At 55.7% G+C, this 16,872-nt stretch overlaps 2 protein-coding genes across 5 annotated transcripts; both read left to right on the top strand.

Moving 5' to 3' along the window:
• Nucleotides 1-469: 469 nt before the first annotated feature.
• Nucleotides 470-9,728, top strand: STT3A (STT3 oligosaccharyltransferase complex catalytic subunit A). 3 transcript variants are annotated; one of them, XM_037409860.1, is made up of 19 exons: nt 470-522; nt 1,730-1,816; nt 2,005-2,130; nt 2,435-2,495; nt 3,145-3,266; nt 3,525-3,670; nt 3,957-4,047; nt 4,761-4,867; nt 5,277-5,441; nt 5,960-6,140; nt 6,651-6,806; nt 7,019-7,110; nt 7,796-7,951; nt 8,057-8,245; nt 8,325-8,441; nt 8,522-8,624; nt 8,877-9,065; nt 9,182-9,297; nt 9,380-9,728. In XM_037409860.1, the coding sequence occupies exons 3-19, from the start codon at nt 2,043-2,045 to the stop codon at nt 9,416-9,418; spliced, it is 2,118 nt and encodes a 705-aa protein (XP_037265757.1). In that variant the 5' UTR covers nt 470-522; nt 1,730-1,816; nt 2,005-2,042; the 3' UTR covers nt 9,419-9,728. The 3 variants fall into 3 exon arrangements, with proteins under 3 accessions (XP_037265757.1, XP_037265758.1, XP_037265756.1); XM_037409861.1 differs by lacking the exon at nt 470-522 and adding an exon at nt 558-576 and having other exon boundaries at nt 9,380-9,418; XM_037409859.1 differs by lacking the exon at nt 470-522 and adding an exon at nt 1,206-1,326 and having other exon boundaries at nt 9,380-9,418.
• Nucleotides 9,729-9,946: 218 nt separating this feature from the next.
• Nucleotides 9,947-16,589, top strand: CHEK1 (checkpoint kinase 1). Of its 2 annotated transcripts, none has more exons than XM_037409991.1 (12): nt 9,947-10,054; nt 11,643-11,866; nt 11,974-12,038; nt 12,111-12,180; nt 12,272-12,460; nt 13,396-13,500; nt 13,572-13,667; nt 13,742-13,850; nt 14,455-14,632; nt 15,157-15,288; nt 15,393-15,494; nt 16,324-16,589. In XM_037409991.1, the coding sequence occupies exons 1-12, from the start codon at nt 9,990-9,992 to the stop codon at nt 16,417-16,419; spliced, it is 1,431 nt and encodes a 476-aa protein (XP_037265888.1). In that variant the 5' UTR covers nt 9,947-9,989; the 3' UTR covers nt 16,420-16,589. The 2 variants fall into 2 exon arrangements, with proteins under 2 accessions (XP_037265888.1, XP_037265889.1); XM_037409992.1 differs by having other exon boundaries at nt 13,769-13,850.
• Nucleotides 16,590-16,872: the final 283 nt, after the last annotated feature.

Consider the following 16,872-nt stretch of genomic DNA (forward strand, 5'->3'; position numbering starts at 1 on the left):
CGACGACGACGACGCGGTTTATGAACTTTTCTCTAGTATTTTCACACTGAAACATTAAATGGAGAAATCACGACTCGCAGCCGTCCTGCGCCGCCCCTGTCGTTATGCCGGGCGGGGGGTCCCTGCACCGCGACCCCGTACCAAGGGCTGCCGCCGCCTGCCCCGGGCGCCGCCCACGTGGCACCACCCACGTGGCGGGCCGGCCCACTTCCTCTTCCGCCCGCGTGATCTGTACCGCCCCGCCCCTCGGAGGCCCCCAAGCCCGGACGGACACGTCACGGCTCGTTCTCCGCCAGCCCCGCCCGCCCCGCGCTCCGCCAATCGAAATGTGCCGTACGCGGTATGCCGCGCCCTCCCTTCAGCTGTGCGTCCCGCGTCTTGGCCAATCAGCGTCACCATCTCTGGAGTGGCGTTGGTGTGGACCAATGGTGAGCGGGCGGGGCGGGGGCGGGCCGCGGCGGCGGGCAAGGGCGGCTGCGCGGGGCGGATGGCCGGGGCGGCGGGGCCGAGCGCGGCGCCCGGGTGAGGGCCGCGGCCCCGGGGGGCCTTGTGCCGGGGGGGTGCCCAGGCCCTGGGGTGAGGGAGCTGTGGGGTTATGGGGTGCCCAGGCCCTGGGGTGAGGGAGCTGTGCGGCTGGGGGTGCCCAGGCCCTGGGGTGAGGGGGTTTGGGGTGCCCTGACATGTGGGGTGAGGAGCCTGTGGGGGGACTGGGGATGCCCGGGGCTGGGGGTTGCCTGGAGGTGTGGAGTGATGGGGTGCAGGGGTGTGGGGTGCGGCACGGTGGGGCTCTGAGGGGGGTACAGTGTCCTGTAGGATGCTGACAAGCTTGGAGGGCCTGGTGGCGAGAGTGGGGCTGTAGTCCATAGCCCAGGGACAGTCTGCCCTCCTTCCTAGTCCAGTATCTGGGGGCTGCTGGTTCCCCCCGTAGCTGTGGTGTTACTGGGTGACACCACATGAGTCGCCTGGCAGAGCTGTGGAAATTGGTGTGCCAGTGGTACCCTAGCAGCACAGCCGCTTGTGCCTCGGAAGTATCTGCCTTGTATCGTTATTAGCTGCTGTCTCTTATCCCCGGGGGAACCAGGAAATAATTACAACACGGGGTTATTTCTGTATCGGTTAGTGATGAATATGTGCAAATCAGAATCACTTCTAGGTCACAGAAAGAATTTTTCAGGCCCAGTTTGTATTTTATTTTTAAATCTCAGCCTGTCCAAATCTGCCCTCCCTGGTGGTGTCGCTCAGAGATGTGAACTGAGGATTTATCCACTGGTTCTGGGACTGAACCTGCAGGGAGCAGTGGGAGGTTTTTTCCCCCGGATTGATTGGGTAAAGAAGTATTTTAAAGAAATCAGACTCTTTTTCGAGAGTAGAAAGATGTTATTCTCTGGCTGCAGTTTCACTTCCGTGGTGTGTAATACCAGGATTTCACTGGCTCTTCCTCCACCCAGGGAGGTGGAATTAACCAGCCAGGTTAGGTGGTAGAAGCAAAGCTCGTTTGCTGTGCTCGTCTGCATTAGCAAACCGATGGGATATATATGTTGAACACAAATACTTTAAAGTGGGAGCAGCCAGGAGCTGTTCGGACCTCCTATATGCGAGAAAACAGCACCAATTTCTTGTGTTCTCTGTGGATTTTTTTGTGTGTGTGATGGTTAAAGTCCAGAGACCAGCCAGGGAAAACTTAGTGGTTTTGCTAAAAGCTTACGCTTGGGTTTTGTTTTGTACGCAGAGAAACGGACACGTCCTTTGCCCTGAAGAAGTTTTGGTCTCCTTGAAAGAAAGAAAAACCTCAGCTGGAATTGGGGCAGCTGATCAGGTGAGGATGGGAGGCAAAGGGATTTGGGGAAGGGAGACATGGATCAGCAAAAGTGTCGTGCGGGGGTGAAGGGTGGATGACAGCCTCCTTGGGCAGGAGCTGGGTATTTAAGGTCCTTCACAAAATGTTTAGAGGCACGGGGCTGTGAGCTGGCTCACTTCGTGATTGTCTTCCCTGTTTGTTTTCAGGTGTTCAAGCAACCTCAGTCTCTGCCTTTGATGTGAAAATGACCAAGTTAGGGTTTCTCCGGCTGTCCTACGAGAAGCAAGACACTCTGCTCAAGCTCCTCATCTTGTCGATGGCAGCTGTGCTGTGTAAGTCCACGTCCTGCTGCGCTGGCCTTGTGGGTGGCTGCTGGTGCCTTCAAAGGGGGACCATGGGATGGAGCTGCCTTTGCTCCTCCTCTGGTTGTGAAGCTCTCATCTGTCTTTAAAACACATCTTAAGTGAACAATCTTATTCCTGCTGTACCTTTTCCTTTGAAAATTGCGTCTTTATCTTCTCAACGACTCATATAAGACAGAAATCATTTTAATCCAACAAAGAAGCAGATAAACCTAACAGAACTCTGGCTCACTGAGTGCTGTAGATTCACTCTGCCCTTTTTCTGTGTTTGCAGCTTTCTCCACGAGGCTTTTTTCTGTCTTAAGATTTGAAAGTGTCATCCATGAATTTGACCCGTAAGTGTCATCATCTCATTTCGAGGGGGCCTGCTGAGTTTTTTTTCTTCTGGAGCACACAGAATTCGGGCGGTGTATGCCAGGCTCAAGTTAGTCCCCACTGAGGATGAGGGATTTGGAGGGCAGTTTTCAGTACAGCTAGGTTTCCCCTCTTCTGGACTCAAAATTCACTTCTCGGGAATTTTCGTAGAGCCTGGATCCAAGTAATTGGTCACCAGCACTTTTCTGCTGGGATGTGGTTATTCTCTGCCAGGGCACAGCAGGAGGGAGGGCTCCTAGTACAACTTGTGTCTGCGTCCCAGGCTTGTTGCTGATGCAGTCAGGTGTAAGGGAGAATGTAACCGTTGCAAATCCACTTTTAAACTCTCTAGGAGGGGGGATGGACCTTCACAGCTGAGTTTCGCAGCAGTCTAGGGAAATGGGACTAGTTCCCTCTGCGTGGAGAATGCGTGGTCAGCCCTTTAAACACTCGTTATACCCCTAAACATCAGAAAGGGTATCCAGATGGGCACATGATTTGGTGCTTTACTGCCTGTCAAAAGCTGCCTCGTTTCCTGGTAGCTTGTTAAGGGACTCACCCAAGGACCAGTGAGCAGTCAGTACCTCTGCGTCTGGATGAGATGATGTTTAATGTTTTTCACTGCTACAGGTATTTTAACTACCGTACAACCCGCTTTCTGGCAGAGGAGGGCTTCTATAAATTCCACAACTGGTTTGACGACCGAGCATGGTACCCCTTGGGCAGGATTATTGGTGGGACCATTTATCCAGGTAAGCTTGTCGGGCTTCTGCTGAGCTGAAACGTGCTTCACGCCAGGGAAAATGGGGAGAGGGGCGGGTAGTGCCCACCGAGTGCCAGCTGGGAGAGGAGGGAGAGCGTGGGGGATGCCCTTCATTGAGGCATCCCAGGCAGCAGCTCCTTTCTGGCAAGTCTTTTGGCTGCTCTGCTGTTAACTGCAAGCTGACGACCCCCTGGTGCTGCAAGCAGAGCATGAGCACCCCAGTAACAATGGTGTTTCTGTCCCGCAGGCCTGATGATCACATCAGCAGCGATTTACCACGTGCTGCACTTCTTTCACATCACCATCGACATCCGAAATGTCTGTGTGTTTCTGGCTCCACTCTTCTCCTCTTTCACCACCATCGTGACTTACCACCTCACCAAAGAGCTCAAGGTAAGGGGGCGATCGGGGCGTACCTCGCACACTTTTGCTTTACAGAGGAGCAGGGGCTGTTTGGCGTTTGGAAAGGCAGCTCGCAGCTGTGTCGGAGATTTGAAGATGACCACCATGCTGGTCAAAACCCAGAACTCCAGGGAAACTGGAGATCTGTTTTAAAATTTCATTTCAGTGCTCAATTTTTATTCCTTTGAGGCATATCTGTGCATAGTATAGCATGATAACAAAACCCCTAAAAACGGATGGCTTTTTCCACCCTCTGGCTGTGTTCTTTTTTCCCCAGGATGCAGGGGCAGGACTCCTTGCTGCTGCCATGATTGCAGTCGTGCCTGGGTACATCTCTCGTTCTGTTGCCGGCTCCTATGATAACGAAGGTGAGTTTGTGACACTCGGAGCAGGGAAACCTTTATGGACTCTTTGGTACTGGAAAACGCTGGTCAAGATGCTGTAGGGCATGATAGAGGAACTGTCCTCTCCCAGTGAGCCCTGCCAGATCCACACGGTTTATTAACCCAGCTGCTCGGAGATCAGTGGTTCTTCTCAGCCACGCATTTGAGAAGAGGGAGTCTATCCCAGCTCGGCAGCGAGCGTACCCCATTCCTTCAGCATCCTTGTTCGCAAATCAAAAAGGGGTTTGCCACCTCCACAAACTCTGCTTGGGGTTGCAGTTGCTGCATGGTTCCCCTTGTGCTTTTATATCTGTTTTGTCAGTGACTTTGGGGCTGGCAAAGGCAGCGATCTTGTGTTCAGTGCCTAGAGCAGAAGACGATCCAAGTTCCTCTGGTGTAGCTGGGCTTTTGGGGGCCATGGAAGGAATCTGTGTCCAGAAAGGCTAGCTGGTGTGGCTAGGAGAAGCCACGTGAGCTGTTATCTACAGTAAGATACATCACAGTGTTTCAGTCTAGAAATCGGATACAAAACCCTTTTCCCACAGCTGGCTCTTTGTACAAGGATAGAACATCTGATGAACAGCAAAAGCATTTATAGATACATATTTTTATGGCAACTGAGTGCTCTGGTGTGCCCTAGAGATGATATTCAGGGCTGGTGTGGGCTTGCTTTGACCTTTCTGTGTCCTTCCACCCAGGTATCGCCATATTCTGCATGCTGTTAACTTACTACATGTGGATCAAAGCTGTCAAAACGGGCTCCATCTATTGGGCAGCCATGTGTGCTCTCGCCTATTTCTACATGGTAAGTGTTCCTTCGTCCGGCGCAGAGGTGCTTCTGACTCCAAGGACCGCTCTGGATATGGTGACAAAAAATACACGGCATGCTGTCCCTGCGTCCTGGTTGGAGGTAGAACCTCCACAAAGGGTTTGGCATGAAAATAGAATGGGTGTTTTCTTCGGTCATTTCCACTTAACCAAAACCAGCGGGGTTTTGTGTGAGTTTTTATTAACAGCATTGAAAAATCTGGGCTTCTGGCAGCCGTGACTGTTGAGGGTGCCCTTAGAGGGAGCAGATCTCAGCTGGCATTACCACTGGGTGAAAATCCTGCACGTGATCCCAGGCAAACCAAACCTGCCGCGTTTGACCTTTGCTGTGCAACCTGTTCAGTCCTGGAACTTGTGGGTTATTTGTTTGTTTTCTCTTTTGGCAGGTCTCGTCGTGGGGTGGCTACGTCTTTCTGATTAACCTCATCCCCTTGCATGTCCTTGTGCTGATGCTGACCGGACGCTTCTCCCACAGGATCTATGTAGCCTATTGCACGGTCTACTGCTTGGGAACCATCCTCTCGATGCAGATCTCCTTCGTTGGCTTCCAGGTGGGGACCAGAATGATACGCAGACTCAAGGACGGTCGTTTAGTGGGTTATAACAGAGTAGCGAGTGGGCACCTGGTTTCTTTTCTTGATAAGTGGGTGCTGCCTTCTAGTTCTAGCTCCTGTCACACTGATTCCTTGCAGCCTCTGGTGAGACTGGCTTTTGGAGGTGCTGGCTGACTTTAAAAGCCACTAATAACCTTCATGGCACCGGTTGCCTTTCATGAAAATACTTGTTTTCAGTGAAAGAAACGCTCATGCCAGCGTGTGTCTTGGTATAGCAGGAAAAACACCCGCTTAGCTCACGTTTTCAAGAGAATCGGTTTGATTTCCCACGTGGATTCCTATCTGGGAACCAAAGCTGATGTAAGAAAGTGACTCACGCCAGCTGTGCTGTCCGCGGGGAGGGAGCAGTTTCCTGCAGCTTTGGCAGTGGTTTTGCTGCAAAGTGATTTGTAAAAAAAGTCGGTATCGGGTACAACAGGACCCTGTTCCCTGACCGCCCTCTCCCCTGCTTGCAGCCTGTCCTCTCCTCGGAGCACATGGCTGCCCTGGGAGTCTTTGGCTTGTGTCAGATCCACGCCTTCGTAGACTACCTTCGGAGCAAGCTGAACCCGCAGCAATTCGAAATCCTGTTCAGGAGCGTCATTTCCCTGGTTGGCTTTGTCCTCCTCACCATCGGGGCTGTGCTTATGCTGACAGGTAGCCCGAGATCGTGGCCATGATGAGAACGTTTCACCACCGGCATTGCCCCCTTTCGTTGCTTTGAGGAGCACGTAACTTGTCAGTCCTAATTCCGCGTTCTCCCCTCTGCGGGGGAGGCTGGGACCTGCTCTGATATGTGCGTTAGCCAGAAAATATTGAAGCAGCAGCTGTAAGATCTGGGCTCCATGTGATACGGGATGCAGAGCAACCTGCTGTGACTCAGCACACACAGGGGACACTGAGCTGCTTCAGAAACTGAATGTCAATCTGTAGTAGCGAAGAGATGCTAAAAATATAGGGTGGGTGGGGGAGAAGTCTTTTTAGGGTAAAATTGCACTTTATTTCCTTTCTAAAGTGGCAGTTTTGAGCAATAGAGGTGTTAAATGAGGTCCAGGATAGCTCCTTCAGCCTTGCAGGTGCTTCCCATGTGAGAGAACGTATCAGCATTGCTGGTTACTCTCTAATGAAACTGGATATGATTTTTCTTTTTTTCCTCCTATTTCCTAGGGAAAATCTCCCCATGGACAGGGCGTTTCTACTCCCTGCTGGATCCTTCTTATGCAAAGAACAACATCCCCATCATCGCCTCCGTCTCCGAGCACCAGCCCACCACTTGGTCCTCCTATTACTTTGACCTCCAGCTCCTCGTTTTCATGTTCCCAGGTGAGCCCAGCGCAGATGTTGTCAGACCCTGATTTATTAAATAACTGGACGACACTAGGGGGGTTTTATCCTGCCAGCCACGACCGCAGTCTCCCCTCTCCTTGCGGTGCTGAGTCTGTGATGGAGCGCTCCTTGCCTCTGCGGACTGTTTTTTATATCAGGCAATGGATTGTGAAGGTGAACCTGACCCGTTTCTCTTTTTCCCTCCGCAGTCGGTCTGTATTACTGCTTCAGTAACCTCTCGGACGCCCGCATTTTCATCATCATGTACGGCGTGACCAGCATGTACTTCTCTGCTGTGATGGTGAGGGCTGCTGCCTGCTGGGCTCAAGCCTGATGACTAAGTCATCTTAACGAAGTTAATTTAATTTATTTTCCTGAACTTGGTGATGGTGGTTCTTAGAATGTGAGCCAGCTGAAATGTGCATGAGGGGTTTTCTTCCTTCCTTACAACTGGTTTATTAGCCCCTCTGTGCAGTGAGGGAACGTGGTGTTGCAAAATTTACTGGTTTGGGTGTTTCTCGCTGCCGTGCGGCTACCGCTGCCGAGTCTGTCTCCCTGGTGTCCTGCAGCTGAGTTGCAAACCCAAATTCTCCAGGTAACCAAGTCAGGGCTGACAACCAACGGCTGCTTATGAGCCTGTTTCCACTCTTGCTCTAGCCCGAGCCCTAAATGCGGGTTGATTTCTGGTGCGGAGGTGTCTACTGAGTCTTGGCTCCACCTAAGATTGCCTGAGGGTGTCAAATTGAGGTCACTGCTGCACCTTGGCTGATTCTGGGGTCTGCAGAGAACTTCCCTCAGGGGCATCTGAGGTGGTGGCAGCTCCCAGTCTGCGCCCACTGGAAAAATCTGCAACTGGTTTGTCTTGAGGCTGATGCTTCTGCTGAATTTGAGGTGCTGAGTGGGGGATGGCATTTAATTTCACTCTTCTCTGGGATTTCTGCCTGGATTTCTTCGAGAGGCACTGACAGTCCTGGTCTTGCCCATAGGTGCGTCTTATGCTGGTGCTGGCCCCAGTGATGTGCATCCTGTCCGGCATCGGGGTTTCCCAGGTGTTGTCCACCTACATGAAGAACCTGGATATCAGCCGGCCAGACAAGAAGAGCAAAAAACAACAAGATTCCACCTACCCCATCAAAAATGAAGTGAGTGTTGGGTCGGCTTGGGATGGGGAAGAAGACACCTAGTTCTGGTGGGGACAAGGCTGACAGCCTCTTCCCTCCAGTGTTGAGCCTGATGTGTTCCCTCAGGTTGCCAGTGGCATGATCCTGGTCATGGCTTTCTTCCTGATCACCTACACCTTCCATTCCACCTGGGTGACCAGTGAGGCATACTCCTCACCTTCCATCGTTCTGTCCGCCCGGGGTGGGGACGGCAGCAGAATCATCTTTGATGACTTCAGAGAAGCTTATTACTGGCTGCGTCACAACACGCCGGAGGTAAACGGAGGTAATTGGGGCAGCGGGGACCAACATCGTCTGCTGAGGTGCTGACGACGTGTCTGGTGTTTGGATGTAGGATGCAAAGGTGATGTCCTGGTGGGACTACGGGTACCAGATAACCGCCATGGCCAACCGGACCATCTTGGTGGACAACAACACCTGGAACAACACGCACATCTCCCGTGTTGGTCAGGTAGGTCCTTCCCTCACCCGCTGCCTTGCCCTGCCTTTTCGGGGCACCACGTGGCGTGACTGACTCGGCCTCTGCTCCAGGCGATGGCATCGACGGAAGAGAAAGCCTACGAGATCATGAGGGAGCTGGACGTCAGCTACGTGCTGGTGATCTTCGGAGGCCTCACCGGCTACTCATCTGACGGTAAGGTCTCACTCCAGGCTGGGTTGGACCCAGCTGGGGGCACTGATGGCACAGACTTCCCCAAAACAGCTTGTAGAGGAGCAACGTCCCACCTTCAGCTGAGGCTGCAAAGTGGAAACAGCACCAAAATGTTCCTCTGGAACTGCACGTACTATTAATGGCTCTCCCCGAGCGCCACTCCGCCCTGTTTTCCCCTGACGCAACTCGGCTCCTTGCTCTGTTCACTCCAACTCTCTGCTCTCCACCTTTCAGATATCAACAAGTTCCTGTGGATGGTGCGGATCGGGGGCAGCACAGACACGGGGCGCCACATCAAGGAGCACGACTACTACACCCCCACGGGGGAGTTTCGGGTTGACCGCGAGGGCTCCCCGGTGCTCCTCAACTGCCTCATGTACAAGATGTGCTACTATCGCTTCGGTCAGGTCTACACTGAGGCCAGTAAGTCCCCAAAACCACCCCCCTGGGGGTGACACCGCTTTTGGGGCGCCCCACACTGCCCCCAGCATCTTCGGGGCACGATGTGGCAGCGCTGCCTGTACTTTGCCCTCTCCCAGAACGACCGCCGGGCTACGACCGGGTGAGGAACGCCGAAATCGGCAACAAGGACTTTGAGCTGGACGTGCTGGAGGAGGCGTACACCACAGAGCACTGGCTGGTCCGAATATACAAGGTATGGCTGCGGAACGAGCCGAAACCCCCCAAATTTGGGGAAAACCCAATAAACTTCACCTTTTTTTTTTTTTGCTGCCCAGGTGAAAGATTTGGATAACCGTGGCTTGTCGAGAACGTAGAGGAGCTGCCGCCGGCTGCGCCGCGCACCGCACTGACCTTGCCTTTGCCTGTGAAGCAGAAATATTTTGGGTTTTTTTTTTTTGTTTTGGATTTTTTTGGGGGGGGGGGGGGGCGGTGTTTATTTTTATTTTATACCATTTGTAAGCGCAGGCAGCAGCGAGACGTCTCTGCCCGTCCTTGCCTGCCGGGGGGTGATTTTTATATACACATGGAGCAGTCGCCAAATGAGAAGTAACGGCTTCAACTGGGGGTTGATTAACGGGTGAATCACAAATGATAATAATAATTAAAAAAAAAAAAAAAAAAAAAGGATTAAAAGAAACGGGTTTGGTGAGGATTTTTTCCCCCCTAATTCTGCACCGGTTTTTCCCCCTTGCCAGAACGGGGTGTGGAGAACGGGTTTGGTGGGGAAGTTTTGGTGCTTTTAATTAATTTGAAGGGGAAAGCGGGACTGCGGGAGGGGGGGCGGGGCTAGCGGGGGGGCGGGGCCGGGCGGGCTGCGCGCGCAGGGCGGGGCGGGGCGCGGTGGCGCCGGCGGGAACGGGCAGCGCGGCGGGAGCGGGGCCGGGGATGGCGGTGCCGTTCGTGGAGGACTGGGACCTGGTGCAGACGCTGGGGGAAGGCGCCTACGGGGAGTGAGTGAGGGGGGGGCCCAGGCGGGGGGGGGGTCCCTGCCGGGGCGCGCCCCCTGCACGGCTCTCGCACGCCCCTTGCACGCCCACCGCCGCCTGCCCGCCCCGCACCCGCTGCGTGGCTACTGCTGGCCGCTCGTGGGCCCGTTGCGCGGCCGCTGCTCGGCTGTTACGTGCCCCTTGGGCAGGCGCTGCGTGGCCACTGCTTGCCCGTTGCGCGCCCTGCGTGTGCCCGCTGCGTGCCCACTGTGTGCCCACTGCTTGCTCTGTGCCCCTTGTGCGCCCACTGCTTGCTCTGCCCCTTGTGTGCCCACTGCTTGCTCTGTGCCCCTTGTGTGCCCACTGCTTGCTCTGTGCCCCTTGTGTGCCCACTGCTTGCTCTGTGCCCCTTGTGTGCCCACTGCTTGCTCTGTGCCCCTTGTGTGCCCACTGCTTGCTACATGCCCCTTATGTGGCCACTGTTTGCCCACTGCTTGGCCCTCGCACGCCCACTGCTTGCTCTGTGCCCCTTATGTGGCCACTGTTTGCCCACTGCTTGGCTATCACGTGGCCACGCTTGCTGTGTGGCCCTTTTGTGGCCACCGCTTGCCCACTAATTGCGCTGTGCCTCCTGTGTGGCTACTGTTTGCCCACTGCTTGGCTGTTGTACACCCCTTGTGTGCCCGCTGCTTGGCCATCATACACCCACTGCTTGCCCACTGCTTGCTCTGTGCCCCTTATGTGGCTACTGCTTGCCCATCGCTTGCCCACTGCTTACTATGTGCCCCTTATGCGGCTACTGCTTGCCCATCGCTTACCCACTGCTTACTATGTGCCCCTTATGCGGCTACTGCTTGCCCATCGCTTACCCACTGCTTACTATGTGCCCCTTATGCGGCTACTGCTTGCCCATCGCTTACCCACTGCTTACTATGTGCCCCTTATGCGGCTACTGCTTGCCCATCGCTTGCCCACTGCTTACTATGTGCCCCTTATGCAGCTACTGCTTGCCCATCGCTTACCCACTGCTTACTATGTGCCCCTTATGCGGCTACTGCTTGCCCATCGCTTACCCACTGCTTACTATGTGCCCCTTATGTGGCTACTGCTTGCCCATCGCTTACCCACTGCTTACTATGTGCCCCTTATGCGGCTACTGCTTGCCCATCGCTTACCCACTGCTTACTATGTGCCCCTTATGCGGCTACTGCTTGCCCATCGCTTACCCACTGCTTACTATGTGCCCCTTATGCGGCTACTGCTTGCCCATCGCTTACCCACTGCTTACTATGTGCCCCTTATGCGGCTACTGCTTGCCCATCGCTTACCCACTGCATGCCCACTGCTTGCTACATGCCGCTTTTGTGGCTACTGCTTGCCCACTGCTTGCCCATCGCATGCCCATTGCTTGCAATGTGTCCCTTGTGTGGCCACTGCTTGCCCACTGCTTCACCACTGCGTGCCCCCCCCCCATGGCCGCTGCTTGCCCGCTCCTTGGCTGCTGCGTGCCCCTCGTGTGCTCCTTGCTTGCCCATCACGTGCTGCCTGCGCCGCCCGCCTCCCCTGGCAGCGTTTCACGTCCCCCCCCCCGCTGACCCGCCGCGCGCCCCAGGGTGCAGCTGGCCGTCAACCGCCGCACCGAGGAAGCCGTGGCCGTCAAAATCGTGGACATGAAGCGAGCGGCCGACTGCCCGGAGAACATCAAGAAGGAAATCTGCATCAACAAGATGCTCAACCACGAGAACGTCGTCAAATTTTACGGGCACCGACGGGAAGGCGCCACGCAGTACCTCTTCCTGGAGTACTGCAGCGGCGGCGAGCTCTTCGACCGCATCGGTACGCCCGCTTCCAAATGCCTTTGATTTTATCTAACATGACGCGTTAAAAAATTCATCCCTAAAAGGCTGAGAATTGTTCTTCCTTTTCTTATTCCGCTCCTGTAGAGCCGGATATCGGGATGCCAGAGCCGGAGGCACAGCGGTTCTTCCAGCAGCTGATCGCCGGCGTGGTGAGCGCGGTGGGGATGCGGGGGATGCCGGCGGCGGTGCCACGCGGCGCTGACCCTTCTCTCTGTCCCCAGGTTTACCTGCACAGCATCGGCATCACCCACCGCGACCTCAAGCCGGAGAACCTGCTGCTGGATGAGCGAGGTGGGGGGGGGAGGGCGACGCATCCCTATCGGTCCCCTATTGCCTTCGAAATTTTTTCTTTGGAATTTTTTTAATTTTAATTGGGGCCCAGATAACCTGAAAATCTCCGATTTCGGCTTGGCCACCGTCTTCAAGCACAACGGCCGGGAGCGGCTGCTCAACAAGATGTGCGGCACCCTGCCCTACGTGGCCCCCGAGCTGCTGCGGCGCCCCGAGTTCAGGGCTGAGCCCGTTGACGTCTGGGCTTGCGGCGTGGTGCTGACAGCCATGCTGGCCGGAGGTGGGCTGCCTGCAACCTATAGGGGGACCTATGGAATGCGTAAGGTGGGGGGGGGGGCGTATGATGTGCTCAAGGGACGTATGTGAGATGCGGAGGTGGGGTGTCCAAAGGGCGTTTGAGGGTGCAGAGGGGATGTGTCTGCAACGTGGAGGGGGTGCGTATGGAATGTAGAGGGGGTGTACATATGGAATGCATAGGGGGAGGCGCGTGGAATGCACGGAGGGATGTACGAGGTGGGGAAGGGGCCTGTATGAGGTGCATGGTGGGATGTATGAGGTGCGTGCGTATGAGATGCAGAAGGGGAATGTATGGAAATTATAGGGGGAGGGACATGTGAAAGGTAAGGGGGAATGTATGAGATGCATAAGGGGGATATGGAGGGGGACGTGTGACATGTATAGCAGGGGTGTATGAAATAGCTAAGGGGGACGTATGGAAGGCACAGAGGGACGTAAGCTGCGGAAGGGAACGTACGAGATGCATAAGGGGGTATATAGGATGCGTAGGAGAGGTATGGAATGCATGGGGGGAATCCATGAGATGCAGCACCTGCTTCAGAGCAGAGGTGCCTGACACAGAAGACGGTGGCGGTGCTGTTGTGTGCTTGTGCACACCGCTGGGCATGTGCACGTTGCAGGGTGTTTGCGTGTCGCTGGGTGTTTGCATGCTGCAGGGCTTTGCGCGCTGTGGGACTTTGTACACTGCAAGGCTTTGCACGTTGCACACCTTCCGCACATCGTAACACCTTTGTGTGCTGCATACCTTTGCACGTTGCCCCCTTTTAAAATCATGCAGAACCAGTCTTTATTACTCCCCCTTGTAAAAGCTCTCTGTGCAAACCTTGCTGTGCTGCCTCCTTTCCATTTCCATTTCCATTTCCAATTTCCCCCTTCCCACCCTGGGGCACTAAGGCAGCAGGTTTTTCCCTCTGGCAGAGTTGCCCTGGGACCAGCCCAGCGATAGCTGCCAGGAGTACAGTGACTGGAAGGAGAGGAAAACTTACCTCCCACCTTGGAAGAAGATCGATTCAGCACCCTTAGGTAAGCAACCGGCCCCCAGCGGCCCCCAGTGCCGCACCAGTGGTCCCCATTTCCCACCCTGTCTCCCCCAGCTTTGCTGCACAAGATCCTGACGGAATGCCCGACGGCGCGGATCACCATCCCTGACATCAAGAAGGACCGGTGGTACAGCAAACCCCTCAAAAAGGGTAAGGGGCCGCCAGGGAGCGTGCCCGTCCCCCCACATCTTGGCGGGGTCATTGGGTGTCTCGTCCCTCTACAGGCGTCAAGCGGGCTCGCGTGTCCTCAGGGGGGGTGTCCGATTCTCCCGGCGGCTTCTCCAAGCACGTCCGATCCGATACGGATTTCTCGCCAGTGAAGAGCGCTCTGGGGTGAGCCTGCGGTGCCCTCTGCGTCCCCCTCCGCGCGCTTGGCTGCTACAAGTGGCCTCATCGCTGTTTGTGTGCTGCGGGGCTTTGCACATTGCAAGGCTTTGCACGCTCTGGGGCTTTGCATGGTGCAGGGGGTTGCACGTTGCAAGGCTTTGGACTCCGCAGGGCTTTGTGTGACGCTGGGGTTTGCACGCTGCAGGGGTTTGCATGCCGGGGCTTTGCATGCTGCAAGACTGCCCATTGCAAGGCTTTGCACGCTGCGGAGCTTTGCATGCTGCAGGGGGTTGCACATTGCAGGGCTTTGTGTGGCGCTGGGGTTTGCACGCTGCAGGGCTTCGCATGCTGCAGGACTTTGCGCGCTGCAAGGCTTTGCATGGCGCAAGGGCTTTGTACACCATGGGGCTTTGCACTTTGCAATTCTTTGCACGTTGCAGGGCTTTCCCAAGAGGTGGTGGGGTGGAAACCACGTGTGCACAATCTTAAAAAATCCTGCAAGATCCCAAAGCGCTGTGATTTCCACGCTCATATACCTCCCTGTTCCCCCTCCGTGCGACCTCCCCTTGGCACGAGCATCCCTAATGTCCTGTCTCCCCTTGCGTTGCAGCGAGGAGAAGGCGAGCTACTCCACGTCGCAGCCGGAGCCCGGCACCGGCGGGGCGCTCTGGGAGAGCGGAGCAGCCACCGTTGACAAACTGGTGCAGGGCATCAGCTTCTCCCAGCCCGCCTGCCCCGAGCACATGCTGGTTAACAGCCAGCTCCTCGGCACCCCGGGGTCCTCCCAGGTGCTGCACTGGGGGTGCTGGGCGGCCGCCTCGCCGTGTTTGGGGTGCAGCTCTGCGGGTTTTGTTGTCTTGAGGTGCAGCTTGGCAGTACAGGGGGTGCAACTTTGCATCGTTTGTCATATCAGGTTTAAATGTGGCAGGTTTTGGGGTGCTGCTTTGCGGTATTTATGGCATCAGGGTGCAGCACGGCGGTGTTTGGCAGGCAGCTTTGCATTTATACACTGGGGTCCAACTTTGCAGTATTTACGGTATTGGGGATGCAACTTTGCAATATTTCTAATGCAATTTGGCAGTGTTCCTAATGCAACTTTGCAATATCTCTAATGCAACTTTGCAATATTCCTGATGCAACTGGGCAATATTTCTAATGCAGCTTTGCAACCTGGGAGATGCAGCTCGCAGCATTTACCATCAGGGGGTGCAGCTTTGCAATATTTACCTTCGCAAGGCCGGGGGAGCTGGGGCTGCAGCTTTGCAACTTTGCGGGATTTGTAACTTTTACAATGTTTTGGGGGGGCCGGCAGAGCCCGTGGCAGCGTCTGGTGAAGCGGATGACGCGTTTCTTCACCAAACTGGATGCTGACGGCTCTTACCGCGCCCTGAAAGAGGTCTGTGAGAAGATGGGGTACGGCTGGAAGAAGAGCTGCACAAACCAGGTAGGGACCAGGGTGCAAAATGGTGAGGTAGGACCCCCCCACATGTTGTTACACCTGCGAATAATTTGCTCCCCCCCCCGCCCCGCTTTGCTGCTGTTTTGCAGGTTACCATCTCGACCACGGACCGGAGGAACAACAAACTCATCTTCAAGTTGAACCTGGTGGAGATGGAGAGCAAGATTTTGGTGGATTTTCGCCTCTCCAAGGTGGGGGGGGGGGGGTCAGGAGGGGCACACGGTGATGCACAGTGGGTGCAGGGTGGCGCAGGGTCTTGCAAGCTGATGCATGGGGATGCAGGACCATGCAAAGTGAGGCAGGACGGTGCAAAGTGAGGCAGGACGGTGCAAAGTGAGGCAGGACCGTGCAAGGCTGGGTGCAAGGTGGTGCTGGTGGGTGCAGGGTGGTGCTGGTGGGTGCAAGGTGGTGCTGGTGGGTGCAGGGTGGTGCTGGTGGGTGCAAGGTGGTGCTGGTGGGTGCAGGGTGGTGCAAGATGGCTGCAGGGCAGCACCCGCTGAGTGCACGGCAGCTGCAAGGTGATGCAAAGCAGCATCCTGTGGGTGCAAGGTGGTGCTGGGTGGGTGCAAGGCAGTACCTGGTGGGTTTGCAGTGGGTGCAGGGAGATGCAAAATGGGTGCCAGGCGGCGCACTGGGGATGCAAGGCAGTGCTGAGGGGGTGCGCGGTGGGTGCAGAGGAACACAGGACAGTGTCTGGGGGGTGCAGGGGGGTGCTCAGTGGGGTGAAGGTGGTGCAGCAGGGGTGCCTGGGGGGTGCAAGGCCATACCCAGTTAGTGCAGGGCAGTGCAGGGTGGGTGCAAAGCAGGTGCAAGCTGATGTACAAGGGGTGCGAAGCAGTGCAGGATGATGCACAGCAGGTGCAAGGCAGCGCAAGGTGGGTGCAAGGCAGCGCAAGGTGCGTGCAAGCAGGTGCAAGAGAGCAAGGTGGGTGCAAAGCGGTGCACAGCAGGTGCAAGGTGATGCAAAGCGGTGCAAGACGGGTGCAGAGTCGATGCAAACCCCCTCCTCTCCCTGCACAGGGCGACGGCCTGGAGTTCAAGAGGCATTTCCTAAAAATCAAGGGCAAGCTCAGCGACGTCGTCAGCACCCAGAAAGTCTGGCTGCCTGCCACCTGAGCCCCCTTGCACCCCACCTGCCTTCTCCCTCTCCTCCTCTTCCTCCTCCTCCTCCTCCTCCTCTTCCTCCCGGCGAGGCTCCTGCGGCAGCACCCGAATGCCACGAAGGCAACCGACCGCGCGCGTGCGCCTCAGATTTTAAAGGTTCAATAAAGCCCTGGGGGGATGAAGCAAAGCCGCTTACTGCAAGGGCGGGGGGGGGGACAGGGACGTTGCAATGGGTCCCATCCTGCTGTGGCCAGCGGAGGGTGCTCAGCTGGCCTGATGGGTGCACCCAGGCTGCTGGGGTGGGGGGACAATGCAAACTGGAGGGGGCCCTGGGGTGCTCCACAGTGCAGCAATTTAAAAAGGCATTAAATAATTTTTAAAAATAGCAATTAGGGATCAGTTCCCCCCTCCCCAGCTTCTTTTCACCCCAAAAAGGGGCGACATTTGGCCTCGTTATCCCAATGG

This window comes from Falco rusticolus, chromosome 16, assembly GCF_015220075.1.
Source record: "Falco rusticolus isolate bFalRus1 chromosome 16, bFalRus1.pri, whole genome shotgun sequence".
NCBI lineage: Eukaryota > Metazoa > Chordata > Aves > Falconiformes > Falconidae > Falco > Falco rusticolus.